The sequence below is a fragment of the Poecilia reticulata genome, linkage group LG11, assembly GCF_000633615.1.
Source record: "Poecilia reticulata strain Guanapo linkage group LG11, Guppy_female_1.0+MT, whole genome shotgun sequence".
NCBI lineage: Eukaryota > Metazoa > Chordata > Actinopteri > Cyprinodontiformes > Poeciliidae > Poecilia > Poecilia reticulata.
The window spans coordinates 21876517-21895024 of NC_024341.1; the positions used below are offsets into that span (position 1 = coordinate 21876517).

General features: G+C 38.6%; 1 protein-coding gene across 1 annotated transcript in view; it reads right to left on the bottom strand.

The window, feature by feature from the left end:
• Nucleotides 1-4700: 4700 nt before the first annotated feature.
• The window catches only part of pea15 (proliferation and apoptosis adaptor protein 15), a 43718-nt gene continuing 29910 nt past the window's right edge, over nucleotides 4701-18508 (bottom strand). Inside the window, exons 2-4 of the mRNA XM_008422557.2 lie at nucleotides 6886-7060; nucleotides 6645-6800; nucleotides 4701-4861 (exon numbers count right to left, since the gene is read on the bottom strand). Coding sequence (XP_008420779.1) covers nucleotides 4797-4861; nucleotides 6645-6800; nucleotides 6886-7057 — 393 coding nt within the window. The 5' untranslated portion in view covers nucleotides 7058-7060 and the 3' untranslated portion in view covers nucleotides 4701-4796. The remainder of the gene's footprint in view (nucleotides 4862-6644; nucleotides 6801-6885; nucleotides 7061-18508) is intronic.

Here is an 18508-nt window from a genome sequence, read left to right on the forward strand (position 1 = left end):
AATAAAAGAAAATTGTTGTACAAGCAGTGACCACGACACATCTCATCAAAATACAACACAGTTGAACATAAAGTTACACATTGGAAAATACAAATAAATGAATACCACTTATTTCTTTTTTTTTTCTTTTTTTTTTACCTTTGAAAAACCATCACCCAAAGCTGAAACAGCAAATCATAAATGAAGAAAGTAATAGAAATTAATACAAGGTCTACATGGTTTTTAACCAACCCCTTGACATGTTTCCAGTTAGTAAGACAAAATCAAGACATGTAAAAACAACAATATATAGGCATTAAATAAATTAATCAATTTAAAAACAAACACTGCGACATACATCCAAAATACATATTTACAACCAATTAAAATGTAAAGAAAAAAAAAAAACACAGTCTCATTTTTTAAGGGAAAATATTGGAATGGATTTTAGTCAACTGTTAGCATCAGATGCTAAATACGTCCAAAGCATGTTTGCCTCACACATTGGTTCTAATCATGTAGTCACCTTAAACACAATAAGCTTATACTTTTGCAGCATTTACCGAGCTGATATGTACTTTGTACATGGAAATCCAAATTTGACATCACCTGTGGCTGATATGTTATTATGCGCCAATGGCTACACAGAAAATAAGCTAAGCTACGTTAAAAATGTGAGCTGTGTTAAAGTTGGAGGGACTGTGCTATTTATGGGAGTGGACTTTAAGGAGCAAAACTTGGTGTAAGTAATCTTCGAGAAAAACAACAACAAAAAAAGCTCAGCATAGCCACATTTTGACGGAGACGCGGTTTCAAAAAGTGTTCAAACCAAAGCGTACATCGGGATACCATGAGGCAGCAAGAGATTTGCAAAATCTATACAAAAAAAAGAACAAAAACAAACAGTTGTTTAGTCCCCAACTAATTGAAATTCTATTTGGGAGAGACAAGGAAAAAAAAAAAAGTCACACATTGAAATTCACAAACTGGTATTCAAAATCTACTTCAAATAAAAAAAGGTAAAATTGTTGGCCCCTAACCTCTTTTAGTGATATTGTGTCAAATATTGGAAACACATGCAAAGAAAAATCTGTCTTTTGGTGTGGTTTGTACAAATAGCCAAACTTGTTCAACAGAACTGTTAGTTTGACATTTAGCCAAGGCAGCGTGCATTGTAACACTGGGAATAAGCGTTATGCACAGATCATCGCCACGCTGTGAGATGGATTCACTTTGTGTTCAACCGGCCCAATCCAAAGAAGAGCCAACACCAATTCACCTAAAGTTTGGTCCAGCAAGGGCAAGCTTGGAAACTGGGGAGAAAAAAATCAATAATTTGACACTTCAGATGTTCAACATGCTGTTTTTAACACATGTAGTCCACATTTGGGATATTTGACTATTACTTGTTAAATTACATGTAAAAAGTAGCCTCTGCTTCAAATTTCAAGATGATTCAAGACTTTGTTTTTATTTTCCCCTATTCACCACTTTACAAATTTGCCGTTTTGGTCCCTTTGTACCAGTAGGATTTTCAGTTCTAAAAAAAAAAAAATTGCCACAATCTTAACAACCAAGATTGTAATCGTTCCCAACACCGGGCTTTTTCGACAACCCCTGAAATAAAGCAGAGCCAATTATTTACTAATGCTTGGCTGTGTGATGTAATATCAAATCGTTAGAGAGGAAAATGAAATTAAATGAAATTGCAGGGGAGATTTGAGCCTTTTGGTAATTATTATTCTGAATTTTTCACAATACCAAGACAAATACACTGACCTGCAGTCGTTACACAAAGGTATGACGTGGTTATTTGTGAATACGAGAAGATTGGTAACAACACAAAGATATGAACTGGTGATGATTAACTTACCAAAAAAACCTTGTTAAAATTATCTAAATTATGCAATGTCTTACTCAACAGTGAAACAATAACATTTTCTCGATTTAATGCCTTTAAACCAAATTTGATACTTAATAATAGATATGAATAGCAAAAATATATTACTAACAATTATTAAAAGTCAGTTATTAAAATGTGAAGTATTGGAAAACTTATAGAAAATTAAACGGATGCAATAATGCAGCAAAAGTAGTGTCCAGTGCCAAAACATAAAAAGGTTTGTTTTTAACCCCAGTTTCCAGCTATTTTCCCCCCTTCCTCTTTCTAAAGGTGTGTTACTGTCAAGTTTCTACGACCAAAAGTCACATCTTTTGCAAAGAGATCATGCAAATTTAATATAAAACAAGCCTCGGTCCTGTCAAAGACCCGGGCGAAGGACAAACAAAGAATTCCATTCTGTAAAATTGCAGTTTGTGAAAGTTTTTTTCTTACAGACATTGATGCATAGGATACAAATCTGTCCAGCAATACAATACAAGTCAAGCTATATAAAGTAAAAACAAAACAGATCACACAAATCGTGATCCAAACGAAACGTCTCGATCGTTGGCACTAGGGTTGAATTGGAGCATAGTGGCAAAGGAATACAAGCGAGAACAGAGTCAGTGCTCAGGTAAATAACTAGTCATTACAACTGAAAGATCTCGATGCCTCAGTTTTAAATCCCACAGCTTTGAGGACAACAAAGAAAATAGACCACACACATTCTGTACTCACCAACACTGAAGTCCTTAGCAAATCTTTAAAAAGAAAAATCACACAGCTCTCTTTAAAATGGAGAGCTGCTTTGATTGACCTAACGCGTGTGCCGCCGACACCCGTCGCTGCTTTTCACACGCCTGAACGCTCACAGTTGTGGAGAAAAAAAACAAAGAATTCAGGGGGAGTAAACGCAAAAACTCTGCTAAGGCTTCATCGTGGGGAGAAAAGATACACAGTGTTCAGAAGAGTGGTCATTAAAGTTTAGATTCAACAGTCTGCTAGCTTTTCTTTTCGTGTCGGTGCATGGCGGAAATGGCGCAGTCCGATAATGAGCCGCTGTGTGCGTTATAGGGACCGTTGAAGTTCGAGTAAGGAATTTGAATGATCACGTAAAACTGATTTTCTTTATTATTTTTCCTCTCAGAAGCCTTGAGTAGTCTTTCAAAATACACTGGTCAATTATTTTCTGAGCGACAAATACAATGACAATGGAGATGCTTAAAACAGGCTACATAACGAGAAAACCAACTACGATATCCAACTCTCCCAAAATGTACATATGGATAATGTAGTCCAACTTCCCTTTGCTTACAAAGAGATGTTAGATAGTTTGGGGTTAGCTGAACTTTTATTGAAACTAGCTACACTAACTGAACCTATATGTGGTTCTTGCTAGAGCTAGAGTTTGCCCAACAGAGCATAAACTCTGTTGGGCATTATATTACTTCTACTATATGTTTTTGTAATATATTATTTATTTACATCTCTAACCTGTCCCTAAAAAGAACATTCACTCTGACTGGTCCCAATAATGGAATGTTCCCTACAAAAAGGAATCTTCCATTGTGAAGAAATAAATGCTGTAGCTAAATATCTCCTGTAAATAACTCTTTGAAGTGACTATAAGCTAAAGGCAAATATCGGCAATTTTAAATATGTTTCACTAAAATATTCGACATGTTTCTTGCTCTTGAAACATGACCTCGTTAATCGTGTTAGAGTGAAGGGAATGCTCACAGAGCCTTGGGGGAACAGAGACTCTTCCATTGATAAAATTTGATATTAGCATTTAGCTTCAAGTAACTTGATGAACCTAATGACGTAGTAAGGAACAACTAGATTTGTGGAGACATATTTTCCCACGGGCCACGCTCTGGTATTAGGAAAGCTCCCCTGTAGCTAGCTTGAAGGAGATAGCTTAGCTCAGCTTACTGTATTGAAACAGGAAAGCAAAAACGACTCAATCTTTGTTCAAGTTTAGCGCTAATGCTAACTCTTAGCTAATCGACAAATGTGAGTTGGGCATCTAGACTATTCCTCTTAACACAAACACGCTCGAATATTTATTCAGCTAGCTACAAGCTAACACAAGCACCTTCACAGAAAAAAACAATGTGTAAGATATTTTTTTTAACCATTGAACCTTACTTAGTGGTTATCTTCTGAAACTGTTTTCTATCATCTAAAACACTTAGTTGTTTTAGTGCTCAAATATTAATATGGTCTTAAAAGTTTGGCTATGTTGTACAATCAAGTTAAATTTAGATAAATTAGCTTTAGCAAAGACATGTTATGAGTTGCAGTGAAGTATCACTGCACTTATTCCCACAAATATAATTTCATATCTTAAGTTCTGTAGGCTTATCCAGAATTTCAGAATAAAATATAGCTTTGTAATCTTTTATTTTGCTCAGACGCAGGGTCTGTAATTTCTGCTTCATCATGGGTTAGCCTAGTTTTTGTTTCATGCTTAATGACCTTTAAACGACATGAACACGCAACGTCACGAAACACTCATTCAGAACTGACCCACTCAGCATCCAGGACAGACTTCAGTGTTCTCCTCACACACATACTATGTTGGTCCATCTCCAAATTTAATCTTGAAGTGTCTTTTTTTTTTCCTCCCCTGCCCCGCAACTTCCCATCCCCCCTCAGCTGGGGAAGGGGCTGCGTCGCTACGATCTGATTGGTCGACGTTGTAGACAGCGTCTTGCGTGGTCCCGTGTCATTGAGTGTGGTACCTAAGGAGGCAGGGATGCGGCAGGGGATGGTAGGGGAGTGTGTGTGTGTGTGTGTATGTCTGGAAATGGTGTTGGGGAGGCTGAGGTGGGAGTGGTTAACAGGGCTGATGGAAAATGGCTGGTTGGACGATTTGAGTGCCGGAAGTGGAGAAATCAAGGTGCCAAGATTGGGACTCCGGACATTGACCTCATGCCTTTTTAGGAGGAGGCGCCAACTTGATGATTTCATCTTCAGAGGGCTGGCGGATGATGTCTTTGTTTTTCCAGATGCGAGTGATTTGGAGAGAGGAGGAGACAGAGAAAGAAAGTTGTCAACAACAATAAACAAGTCACCACTTTCCTTGAATCTTTCTCTTCCTTCCAGAGTCACTACTTCATGTAATAGCTCTTTAACGCTGCATTATGTAATAATGTAATATAAAATGCGCTTCAAAATGTAATCATTGAAACCGCATTATGTAGTAATTGATGCAAAATGTAATAAAATCCATATTAACATTATTACATTTTGTGCCGTTAATTACAAAATGCAGAACTTTTGTATTTTTTTTTCTTTTTAGAAATAATGTAATTTTGTGGTGCATTATGCCATAAAAAAATCACTAACAGTTTGTGTTCATTCTAATCATTATACTTCTATCATGTTGAAGATCCTATGTGCATTTAAATCAAAACTTTGGACAATAAATGGGGAATTTCTGGTCATTGCCTTTTCATCTTCAGTATTAACCTACATGTTGTTAAAGGAAAAACGATTCAAAATGCATTCAAGGATTTCAAGAAACTTTGCAACGATTATTACATAATGAGTTTTTAATGATGTCTTATTAAGATTCAAAGCCTGATTTTATCACATTATAACATATTGTAGCGTTACTCCGTATGCAGCATTAAGTGCTCCACTTTTAGTGAAAAAGCTTTTGACTGACGGACCAAGCTTTTGTTTTTAAGGTATATAATGATTTTAAAAAGTCACAGTTACAAAATTTTTCAACATACATTTCATAAGGTGAAAAGTTTTCATGGATTTTCAAAAGAGCTATGAAAGTTAGAATCTCTGTTGGTATGATAAGCAGCTTATTCCAGGTAAACACACCAGACAGTTTGCTAAAATTTTTTGTGCAAAACTAGAAGCAAGAAAAGTGAGAAGTTTGCAATTTCATAATAAATGCTGAGAAAAGATCCCACACTACACAAATTTCCTTCTGTCACCAGACTAAGTTCCTTGCTTATCAGTTTTTTGTTTCTTTTTTTAATATCCCCATCTGCTTTAGAGGCTTAACTTAGAATTGGGTTTTCACATAATAATCATCTGCATAGCTTTAAAGAAGTTTACTTTGGAAACTTATTAGACAAAAAACAAAAACCTGTTAGAGAAGACTGGAACAAAAACCACAAATTCATTCTTGCAATTGCTTTGTTTAACCACTAGAGGGCAGACAGTGATGTTTGGAAGACTGCTGCTCCTCTCATTTCTCAGTTTGATAATCCTTAACTTTGCTCTTTGTCCGCCTGGACGGAGATACAAGCAGATGAGGCAAGGGTAACAGGTGCTTAAATAAATGAAATCTTTTATAGAAAGCCCATCATTACAAATAAAAGTCAATTTGATATTTGGGACACAGCTGCAACACCTAGCATTGGCCACTTACAGCCTGCCTCTGTATTTCATTATGCCTGGCACAGAGGCGACTGATTTACTTTACACATCGACTTTAAATCTAATTTAACAAGCCAGGATGTTTTTTTTTGCCACACCACCCTTAGGTGTTGTGTGTTTGAAAAAGACTTATGTCAGATTCTCGTTCATAAGACGCCTCCCTGCCTGTCCCTCCTCTGTGTGTATTTCAGGAACAAAGATGCCCTTCAAGGTGCTTTGCTGGAATCAATTTGCGGATCCCGTGCAGAAGGACAGAGGAGGAAAGAAGGTGAGAAAAAATAAAAATCGAAAACAGGACAAGTCTCAACAAGCCAGTCCCAGAAACGTCTAACTTGTTTCTCACATTGTTGAATCCACGCTTCCAGAATGTGCTTACCTTTGTATTTCTTGGCGGAGGGGATGCGTGTGAGCTTGGTGTCGATCTCATCGTCCTCGGAGATCTTGAGCACAGTGGTGCGGTACTCTATCACTCTGGTCAGCAGGTCCGGCCGTCGAGAGATCTCAAAGATGTGCTCGATGTAAGACAGGTTATCTGTTGGTTTTATCAAGACGGACTGAAGGTAAATCACATAAACAAGGCGGGCACTGTAAGAATTCTGGAATTTGATCTTTTTCACCTTGGGCGAGCTTGTCGTTCTTCTCCAGGTAGCTGAACCACTCCTTGGAGGAGGTGATGTTGTTGCTCTGGTCTTCAGGGATGTCCTCCTTGCAGGCTGACTTGAGCTGCTCCAAGTCCTCGTTGGTTATGTTTTCAGACAGGTCGCTGAGCAAAGAGGTGTACTCCGCCATGATCTGCTCAAAGTCAACAGATAAAAGAAGAGAGAAGAGAGATTGTTAGGCAGATTGAAACGTACGCCACAGCCCACCGACTTCCCAGATTCCACAGTGGAAAACAGTCTTTGCTAATGACAATAGCATACTACCAGGTGGGCCCTGAAAAGCCAAAACACAAATGCCTTCATTTTGTGGGCCTGCTCAATGTTTTTCTTAAAAGGCAGCTGAAAGAAAAAGATTGATCCAAGAGACCAACCAGAGCAAAACACAGTTTGGAACTTTAATTAAGAAAGACCCAAGGGGCACATCGATTGTACTCAACAACAAAGGAAGGCTTCAGTGTTCTAGGTTTGTTCAATTAAACTGGCAAGATCCTACAATTCCCTCTAGTTTTAATGACAGAAAAAACTAATTATTGATACCTTTTCAAGGTTTCCCCCAGAAAACTTGCTAAGCCCGGTGGTCGAGGTGGTCCACCGTGTTTTTGTATTAAAAGATATTAAGTTGACAGGAAATGTAAAAGTATTACTGTGTAATTATATGTTAGGGGAAAAGATCTCAAGTGAAATGCTATTTAAACCCACAACTAGTCTAAAAACAACATATTTGCACTTCTGTTTAATCCAAATTAAGTCAGCAGCTCCGTCAGGCCCCCAAGGGCTTCAGGGGCCCCATAAACGCTAATATTTTAAAACAGACCACAGATGCATATTGAGATTATCAATGCTGTCATTTTATTAAATTGTTTAGGCATACATAAATTAAATGATTTTAAATTGTTTAACATTTAAATACAAGATTTTAAGGAGCTGGGAGGTTTACTTTGTAAAACTTCAAAGAACAATATTCATAGTTAGATTGTTTTGTTACCATAGCAACAATCTGATGCTGTGAGTTTAATCTTTAAATTTACAAATACAAGTTAGTAAACTGCGATTATAACTTATTGCTTTTTAAGCTGGCCAATTAAACTACCCCCTTCTCCCATATTTCACTAACACAGAAGCTGTTAGAGGTGCTGATGTTTTAGCAACAAAAGGGGCCCCTAAGTCATATTCTGCTCCAGGCCTCATACACCCTTGGACCGGCCCTGCATGATGAGGTAATCTGCTGCACTACGCAGAGATGCGCAACAAACGGGAGATTTAATTCATTGCTTCTAATGTTGCTTTATGGATTTAGTAGTTGTTCCATTTCGTGTCTATTGAGTTTTTAATCGTCACAGAAGCTATTTTGGTTGATCGAGTTTATGAGATGTGTTTCTCAGATCTTCGTGCGGCCGCGCGCATAAACTCTAAGTAGACAACGCATTTGATATGGTTTGTTGCATCGTGTAACCGGAAAAATAATACTAAAAAAATAATATAAAATCAGCGTGATGAATGACTCCGAGGAGAGCGCGAAAGCTCCTCACCGGGCTGAACCTGCATGATGAGGTTAGCACTGCTCGTTATCCACAAACGCTCCGGCCAACCGGGACCACAGACATAAACTTTACAGGGAAGACAGACACAGAGCCACACGCTGGGCAGCGCGTTGAGATGTAAACGGCGCATATAATTGTTTTTTCACAAAGATAAATCATTCTCACCACTTTACAACGCGACCTCTGAATTCCCTACAAGTTATTCCTGCGGTTCACTTTGAGCTGCGCAACCAGAGCTAACGCGGCGGTTTTTAAACTCTTACCCAGAGTTCTCCAAAGGATCATAATTCCTCACAGTAGGTTTATATAAATATCCATACAGGTCAGTCTGTGTCCAGTTTGAGTGAAAGGAGGCGTGCGCGATCCGCCTAGGTAAAACAGCGCGCGAGGCAAAGCGCAGAGGCGCCAGCTGTGTGATTGGTCCGCGCGCTGTCGGGTTTAAATGCATAAACTATAAACCTATCATTTAGGAATAAATCTGCTCTGCTAGTGAAATGCAAAGAACAAAAGAGACGCTTGCAGCCTGGCTTAAAAAAAAAAAAAAATATATATATATTTATTTTATTTTTTTTCTAGAAACGTAAACAAGCAACGCTTAGCCTGGCGGCGGGGCTAGTAAAGCATGGCGGGCCGCCAGGCTTATAATACACTCTTATAATACACTGGGGGAAACCCTGCTTTTACTTGAAGTTAAATCCAAAACTCTAAAAAAAAATACAATATAATTTTGACAGCAACAAGGTTGAGAATCTCTACAATGCCCTCTGACCTCACAATATCCCAAACTTTAGTGAAACCTTTGCTGTACTCTAACTCCCTTCTATGAGCAAAGTGAATACCTGAACTTTAAAAGATTGTCTGTAAGATAAAGATGTAAACAGTGTTATGTGAATACAGAGACACTGTGTCAGTATTTTTTGAAAAAGGGTCCTTGATAATTCCACATAATTTAAAAAGGAATATACCTGATATGCTTATATTTATACCCTTGATTAATGGACCATCAACAAGTGTTTGGGAACACCAATGCCAAGATAGTCTTCCTAAGTAACATGAAAATGTAATCCCTTTATAGTTACACAAAGAATAGAAGATGACAGAAGTATTTAATTCAAATTTCTGCTACAGTTGTAGCAAATGCAATAAATTACATAACTGGCTGTCTTTGGAATAATTGTTGCTTTTAGGTCATGAAACCTTGATGTTTCTACTCGTGAGAATCTCTTGCTTAAGTCTTTGACTCTGTTGTCACACACCAACCTTTGCTACGAACCGGCACACTGTCTGCACAAAAGAAAAGATACAAAAACAGCACGCCCCACGGCTGCTTCAGCAACTCAGTCCTCCGGCCCCTGGTGGACCTAATGAGGCGGCAGATTAGTTTTGTGGAAGTGCTTAAGGTCAGAGCAGAACAGCTGCTTTTAGGCTAGCATGACCATGATCTTGGATCAGAACAAATCCCGTTCTCTTAATTTCCCATATGCCTCCTCGTTTAAACAAATTTTCCATGTCACTCGTCACAAACAGCAGCCCCAACTCGACTTCAACCAATCCCCACCTTCCTCCTCGTTCTCTGGCATCCATGCAGCTGGCGAGCAGTGGCAGTGGTGCATCATGGGCAATGGCATTCAGCTCAGTCTGCTGCTGATCCACTCAGCCTCGTCACAAATGGAGAAAATGTACAGAAAACCCAGAAGACGCGTGACGAGCAGTATGACCTACATAAAAACGAAGCTCCCTACTGCCGCCACAAGAGGGCCACCTGTGGCACTTTTTTATCTTAACAAAATAGCTGCTAATTAGCTGCTAAGCTAACCAGCAGAATAAGACATAGTGGCTAAAGCAACTGGTTAGTTTGGTTGATCTGTAGTCCCTGCCTCGGGGTGAGAGCTCTGTGATGACAGTGCATTTTACTCTGTGAGCGTGTGTGTGTGTGTGTGTTTGTCCTTGCTTTGAATACTACATTCATCTGCTTGGGACAGGCTGGTATCGTTCACCTTAGTACAACCGGGCGCTTGCGTTCCTTTGTGTGTACAGACACACGCTCGGCAATTGTTGAGTTCAATGACAGAATGTGTGTGTGAGAGTGTGTGTTGGGTCCTCAGGCCTCTACTCTCGTCTCAGGTCGCCAAGAGCGCTCCTTGCTTTGCACCACAATGGACTGTCACTGCTTTTGTGTACTTTTAACGAGAATGTGGAGGGGGGAAAAAAGCACATCGACGCATGAAGTGGCTACACATTCGGTTTTCATCTACCTACCTACTTCACTGTGCAGACACATCATGCTGCTCTAACTCTTTCTCTGCCTTGAATTACATAGGTTTATGTTATTTAATAAAAGACTTGCTCTTCTTTTTTCACCTTTTCCAATGTTCACAGATTTTGTTTCTACATAACTTTCTCATAACTTCATAACTTTCTCTTTTTGCCAGCTGCTGGAGACATGCCAAACAAGTTTTGTAATGCTTCAAGCAGTGGCGTGCCCAGAAAACTTTCATAGCAGGGGACCAGGCAACAGGCTAATGAAAGTTTTAGAGTAGCCCAGAAAAAATAAAAACTCATCCTGGGATGATATGATGTGGTGAAATTGAGGCAGATGCTCCACAGTTATCAGTGTCCTTAGAGGGGACCAACTAAAAGTAGTTTTTAAAAGTAGATTGGTTGCCCTCTTTAAATTTGCAACCTGCCTCTTCTTCTGATCCCTACGCACCAGGGTAAACTACTTGAATCAGCCATGCCATAAACCAGTATGCCCTGCAGGAGTGGATGGTGTGAGGAGAAGCAATCCAGCTATATTTAAAGTTTCATGCTGAGCTTTGCAGTTATGAGAAAACTGCAGAGATGGATATTCTTTCACTTCACACACACCATTTGGGTATTTCTTCCGTTAAAGTCAGACCCCCTAGATGTGTGGCATAAGAATCAAGGTCTGCTAAGAAACAATGATGTTTTCAAAAAGATTTTTTAACAGTGAGGCACAGATGTTTATTCCACTGTTTTTGCATATTGTGGAACCACTAAATACAAATTTAATTCAGATTCATTTCTATGTTGGAAATTGATGCCCACAGCAATCAAAGTCTGTCATGTTATGTCCATACTCTTTGATATGAAGTTAAAATTTTATCCCGATATGGTGTGGTAGTTATTGTGATGATGATAAAAGTGATGGTAGAAAGATATTGACAACTTCTCAGCAGTTCCACAAACATAGCAAACATAAATACTAATCCTAAAAAACATGAGCAGTTACATAAAAAAGTATGATTTGTACCTCATAAATTACACACAGTACATGCCTTTGATTGGTGTGTTAAAATGTAATAATATTTATTGATGGACCCAACAATGGAAAAATATTTTAATAAAAGGTTGCCATCCTTACTTTAATAAATAGCAATCTCTTGTGTGATGAAATATTATACTAAGTAATATAATAAAATATTTCAAAACATTCAAACTCGTTGTTAAAGATGAAAATGTGGACAGGCTGATATATAATGGAATAAACTCCAAGCAGAGAAAAGCATCTTCGCTCCCACTGATAACGATCATATTCTCTTGAAATTTCATTGCATACATGAGCACAACATTAAAAAATAAATAAATAAAAATAAAGTAAGAGGATCAATGCACATTTTAAATGATTGTTGTAGTCTTGCTGGAAGGAAAAGAGTCTGTGAAATCCCCTCCAGCTACACCCCCATCATCCTCCCCGGCCTCTCTGGGACGAGCCTGACACTGCTTCCATACATAGAGACCCACTGTGCTTGAAATTCTCCTGAACACAAACATGCTTTTGTCTGCCTGCTTGCTGCGCTGTCTATGCTGCCTGCCTGCCTTGTGTGTGTGATAGAGCGGAGGACTGTCAGTGAAATTACAATTACAAAGTGAAATAGCTGTGACAGCTGATTCATTTTCTAGAAGTTTCTTAAGGGCTGTTCAGCAGGTATGGAGGTAGCTTAGTGCCCCCCCTCCCCAAAGAAATCATTCAAATTCAGCTATTGTAATTCAAATGATTTGGAGTTAATATCTGTAAATGTCTTTAGTATCTTATATTAGCAAACAGAGCAATTAGCTTTAATGATACAGCCATCTGGTGTGTATTCCCTAGTGAATTTACATCCATACAGAGATCAGGCTGATACTGACAATCAGGGCCAGATTTAGACGGATGAGGGGGTCTGGGCTAAAGCCAGTTTTGGTGCCCTACCCAAAAAATTAAACATTTATAATAAGAATTTTATTCATGCGAATTACAAAACATTAATAGGAAGGCCAACACATTCACAGGTTTAAAACATCCCATGGAAGATGGTACAATGTTAGACAAAAAGATGGTTTATAAGTTCAGAATTGTTTAATATTTTATTGCATGCATTAATAAAAATATAACAATATAAAAAAAATCGCACATCTAATAGTTTTATTGTCAGCTACATTGTAAAACATCCATTCATTATAAAAACATTCAAAATCTATAGCCCCGCCCCAAACCTGGGAGCCCTGGGCTACTGCCCTTCTAGGCCCTGTTCAGCAAGTCTAGAAAAGCACTTTATTAATTCATTCCATTTAGCTGAAACATTAAAAACTGCTTTTTAGATTAACCATGCGAGGGATAATGTTGATGTCACCGTATTCTTCACTTCTACTTTTCAGTCACTAACAAAGTGTAAGGTAAAAATGGCTCATGTTTCAAAACACGTTTTATCTTTTCATTTGATAAAAGTGCACTTATTGCCCCCCTTCTCTGAGTCTAAGAGCTTCGATGACTGAGGAGTAAAGCAGCTCTCTTCCACTCCATCGCTGAATTGACTAAACCACCTTTAATGGTCTGCTGCTTTCCAACATAAGATCTTCACACACAAACATCTCATGTTTGCCACCTTATGATCTCTCTCTTTTTCTTTGTGGTCACCTCTAATGGGCTTTGGGAATAGAAAATCAGAAGATAAATAAATATCTGTGTTTTTAATTAAACACATGAGACAGAGTGTGAAGACATAATGTGACCTCGCTCACTTGCTTCCGTCCAGTCGGTTCCAAAGTCGATCTGATCTGTCTGTAGTAATGTATACGAGACACTATACAGTTCAGACAACAACCATGAAAAGTCCATTTACTCCCCACACCAATGATGTTGCCATGGAGACCAGGGCTGGCTTTGCCTTTGGGCCTCGAGACTGTTACCTAGCGACAGGGCAAAGGATACCCCCGCATTCACTATATTCCCATTATTTACTTCACCTTGCACCTTCTTCATTACTTGAAGAGTAAAAGCTCCCGCACTAACACGACTAACGCTTTAAAAGAAGCGTGTCCTTCCGAGTTCAGGAAGTGTAACCCTGCTTAAAAAATTAAAATTAAAATTTGGAATTCAAACCAGAAAACTGTCACAACAAGAACACACAAGCGAGGGCAAAGTTATTTTAAAAGTGGTCATCAATGGACTGTCACGACGTAATGATCATATGATCTCACACAGAGATAAAGACAAAAAAAGAAACACATACACACACACACTCTTCTTCAAACACTGTGGCCAACTGCGCTGGACTTTCAGCATGGAGACCAGCCTTTAGATTTTTACCATAGCAACCAAACCACCGGGAAAGCAGCTCGAAAAATCTCTGACGGCGATCAGGGAAAGAGACACGGCCTCGTCTTTACTGTTCTCCAAACAAAACAACCGAAAAGAGCGTCTGGGTTCCCTTCGCCAGCTCTGCGGATCTATTGATCTCCATTCTCTTGCTTCTTCGTTCACATACTGTGTTTTTGTCTTCTTCAGCTGTCGGCCCTCTTGCTCATCTTCCTCAGGCTCTTAGATATTCAGCTGCTGGAATTTACTTTCCAGGAAAATATGGACTTAAAAAAAAAGGCAAATTATTTCTATTCACCAAAAATCTCAAGCCTCAACTTTACTTTGTAGTATTGCTGCATAATATCTTTAAATTTGTAGTAGCTACAAAATCAGTATTGCAATGCACTAGTTGGACTATAGTTTATTATAGGCTATTAAATGTTACAACACTATGCATATTAAGAAAGACACATTTCAGTAAATTAGAATATTATCAAAATCATAAGGTTATTTAATTATTTTATTTAAAAAAAAAAAATGTTCATAGTCTACAGTGGTGTAGTATTTAGGAAACTTTCTGTTGAATGACGTTCAACATCTGTGTTGAAGTTTTGGTTATCAACTAAGGATTTTTCAACTAGTTAGACGTTGGAATTGTCAAACCTTTTATTTTGAAGTTTGTGAAGACCGTTTATGCAGTAGTTCCATTTCCTTGCCTCAAATTCTCTTTTTTCCAAGAAACTGAGAAAATGGCAAGTATAAAACAAATGAACAAATGAGATTTGCAGAAGAAAACAACTCTGACACGAACAAACCACCTTGGTAGTTAAAAAAATGTACACAAAATTTCACATTCATAAATTGTTTTAAGCCTCCTCACGCTCTCCTAGTGAGACATGGTGGGCATCAACACGGCTGAATTTAGCGCTTTATCGTTAGCTCCTGCTAAACACCATCTTGGTATAGTATAGCACTTCAGTATTAGTGGAGCTAGTGCTTATGATTAGTGCTTTAGAGTGCTTTTTAGTTAGTGTTACCTACCACTGCTTATAATATAGATTGATTAAACACAAAGTTAAACATTGCACACTAATTCATGCAAAAGGAGTACTGACCAAGTATTGAGTGGAATAGCAAACATCAGCAAATTCTTGAGATGACTTCTAAAAATGATTCTACCTTCCTAGTTTAACAGTTCAAACACCAAATATACCTTAACATGCATTACTTCACACAGTGGAAACTGTTTTAGCACTACAGTAGAAACTAACATCTATAGTCTTCCTTTTTTTCGCTCTTGGAGGTACAGCCAATAAATGCCAAGAAACAAAAAGGCATTCCTGTATTGACTGCTTTGCAAATGCCAACCTGTAGCATGTCAAGTCATTTTGCACCGAGGTATTTCAGTTTCCCAAGCTTCAATTTGTTTCACAGAAAAATCTGTGACAACTGTACCAGCAATAGACTTAACAGTATACGTTTCAGTAGATCAATATTTCAATAATAAAGCCCTCTTTTTATTAGTCCAATGCCATACAGAAACTCATTTTGGACTTTCATTATCTGTAAACCATTTCCCTAAAAATGGCTAATTTTGGTGACATTTTCCTTCTTTAAACTATTTTAAATACTCATCATTAATGACCAACGTTCAATGCTTTATTTTGGACCAAACATACTCATTAAAATGGAGGCAACGATATTCTAACATACCTGGTACAAACCCAAAGTAAAGACTTGTAATAAAGGACACGTCACCTTTCTCTCTCCTACCTTTTTCTGTATTCTCCCTCAATACAGAGCAGTTAGTTTCCATCATGCTCATTAAATCTATCCTGGCCTTTGACAACCTCACATTGTCTTTTTTCCCTTTCTGTTCACTTCTCTGTTTTTATTTTGATGAGCTGAGAGGCAGCGAGTGGGAGTCCCACCCACTCTCCATCTTCACAACACCCATGAACTGCGTCGAACGAGTCCTCTAAGTATGGTGGTGGCTCTTCTGAAACGGCCCAGCTTTTTATTCCAGCCCTTACATAATAACTTGACGTAATCGTGTTTATTAATTCAGGCCTTGCCACTTAAAAACCACTGTTTGAGTCATCTTACCCCCTGTCGAAATACGTCTCTTTCTGCCAAATCTGTTATTTTGATGACAAAAAAGCGAAGCAGGTTTCTCAGAGAACGTAGTAGGAGGACCAGGAGCTCACAGCAGCAGAAGGAACCAAATATCTATTGTAAAAAAAAAAATTCCATATCCATCTCTTAGTCTTACCCAGCCAAATAGAACAGATTGCTAGATTTAAATGAGGCCACATGCCTTGCTTTTCTTTCTTTCCGATTATAAAACCCACTGTAAGGAAGAATTACAAGCAAAAGGAGCTTACTGAACTGACTCACTTGCAGTCATTTGTGCTTAAAGTTAAAATTGATGTACAAATTGATTCCGCCTACTTATTATGCTGTTCACTGCAGCCTAATGTAGCAGAACTTCATCTGCTCATGTGACGACATGCATTCACATGTGACACTTCCTATCGGCACATGACTACTGTACAGGCTTTTCCACAAAGATCCCACACTGCCATCCAGCCACACACCAACATCTACTGATAACAGCCTTTTCTGACACTAGAACACCATCAGATGTTATTTTCCTCTGCAGCAGCTTGTCAGAGCTGCTCCGCCAGACCCACTAAGTCTTGGGCAGTTGGCCATAATTTTCCTGGCTGACCAATCAGTGTTTCTGGACTCACGTAATGGGTAAGGAGTTGTTTCTTGTCATTTTGTTTATAATGAAAACAGACACTGAAATCAAATTGTGCTGAGTTTGGAAATTTAAATTTTACTTGTTTGGTTTAAAAATCCTGTTTGGTTTAAAAATTGTGTCTCAATATCTGACATTAATGCAAGATCTCACTTGTGATTTTAAAGATATCTAGCTGACACCATTTCAAAGTCATTAGATTATGATGCAGATCAGTGATGTGCGGTGAGGTTCATAGCTGGTGAGGCACCGACTTAATTATAATCGGATTTACAAATCTAGACCCCTGCATGTTATTGCTTACATAAGGAAATTTCACACATGCGAACAATGCTGGAGGGCAAAAAGACTATTCTTTAACATGTGATGCTTAGCCGCGCCGCAGAATAATTCCTCACCTCAAATCTGTTCTCTGCCGTTTCTGATCTCTCCTTAGCACACGAAACACGTTACATACACAGTTGGTGACAATAAAAACACAGTACATTAAATACATAAGCTAAATTATGGAAAATATGCTCATACATTAAATGTTTTTAACCATTTTATTGGCGACGTACAGACAGGAGGAGCATGCTCTCAGARTGGCARCCAGTGCAGTTAGCGAGAGGTTGCGCAATCCCAGGTGAGGCTCAGCTCGCTGCTGCCTCACCGGCTTCGCTTCTAACCATTTGAATGGGAAAATGCGAAAATTCAGCAATTTTGAAGAAAAATAACATCAGATTTGGTTAAATTAAATAAAAAATAGATACTTTATAGTACAAACCACAGGGTGAAAATATCTTTATAAATTATTTTATTATTATTTATTATTTTTCCATGATGACAGGTGAGGCTCTGCCTCACCTGCCTCCCCTGACTGCACGTCACTGATGCAGATATAGTGTCCTCTGACGTCATGTGACTGTCAATAGCAACAGTATCTTCATTCAGAGGCTTTTTAAGATATGCTGTAACACTGACTGCTACAGGAGATCCTTCCCGCCTAAAGCTATCATTTTCTGCAACTCTTTGAAGAAACTTGGATGACATTAATTACAGCAATATTTAATTTCCTTTTGGGATTAATAGAAGTCTTAAATTATTCAGAATCCTTTTGACATTACAGTTGTACACTTGTACCATAATAACATGGAACAGTTGTTTTTGCTCATATGCCAAACATTGAACAAGGTAACTCAATACCAAAGTGAAGTTCCTCCCCAAAAAAACTCACCATTAAGATAATAATCCCTTAAATGAAAACAAGCACTATAAAGTGAGGACTTGCTGTTCATTGGTTCAAGGAGATAAAGTGTCCTTATTGAAACCTATCTGAACTTATCCTGCTGTCAGCAATATCTCTCTCATGAGAAACAAAGAGTCAGATAAAGATAACTGGTGTCATATTTCTTCCTGGCACTTTACACTAAATGCTCTGATGGGACACAAAAGGATGCAGAGATTTCAAAGCCACTGTCATTAAAGCATCGGGAAACTTCCTGACCCCTCTGCCGCCATGTTGTTCATTTAACAACCATGTGTACGCCATTTGCTCACCGCCTGCTTTCATGCCTCACAGGGTTACAAGTAATGTCCGTCCATCCATACATCCATCCATTTTCTTCCGCTTATCCGGGGTCGGGTTGCGGGGGCAGCAGCTTCAGAAGGGAGGCCCAGACTTCCCTCTCCCCAGCCACTTCTTCCAGCTCCTCC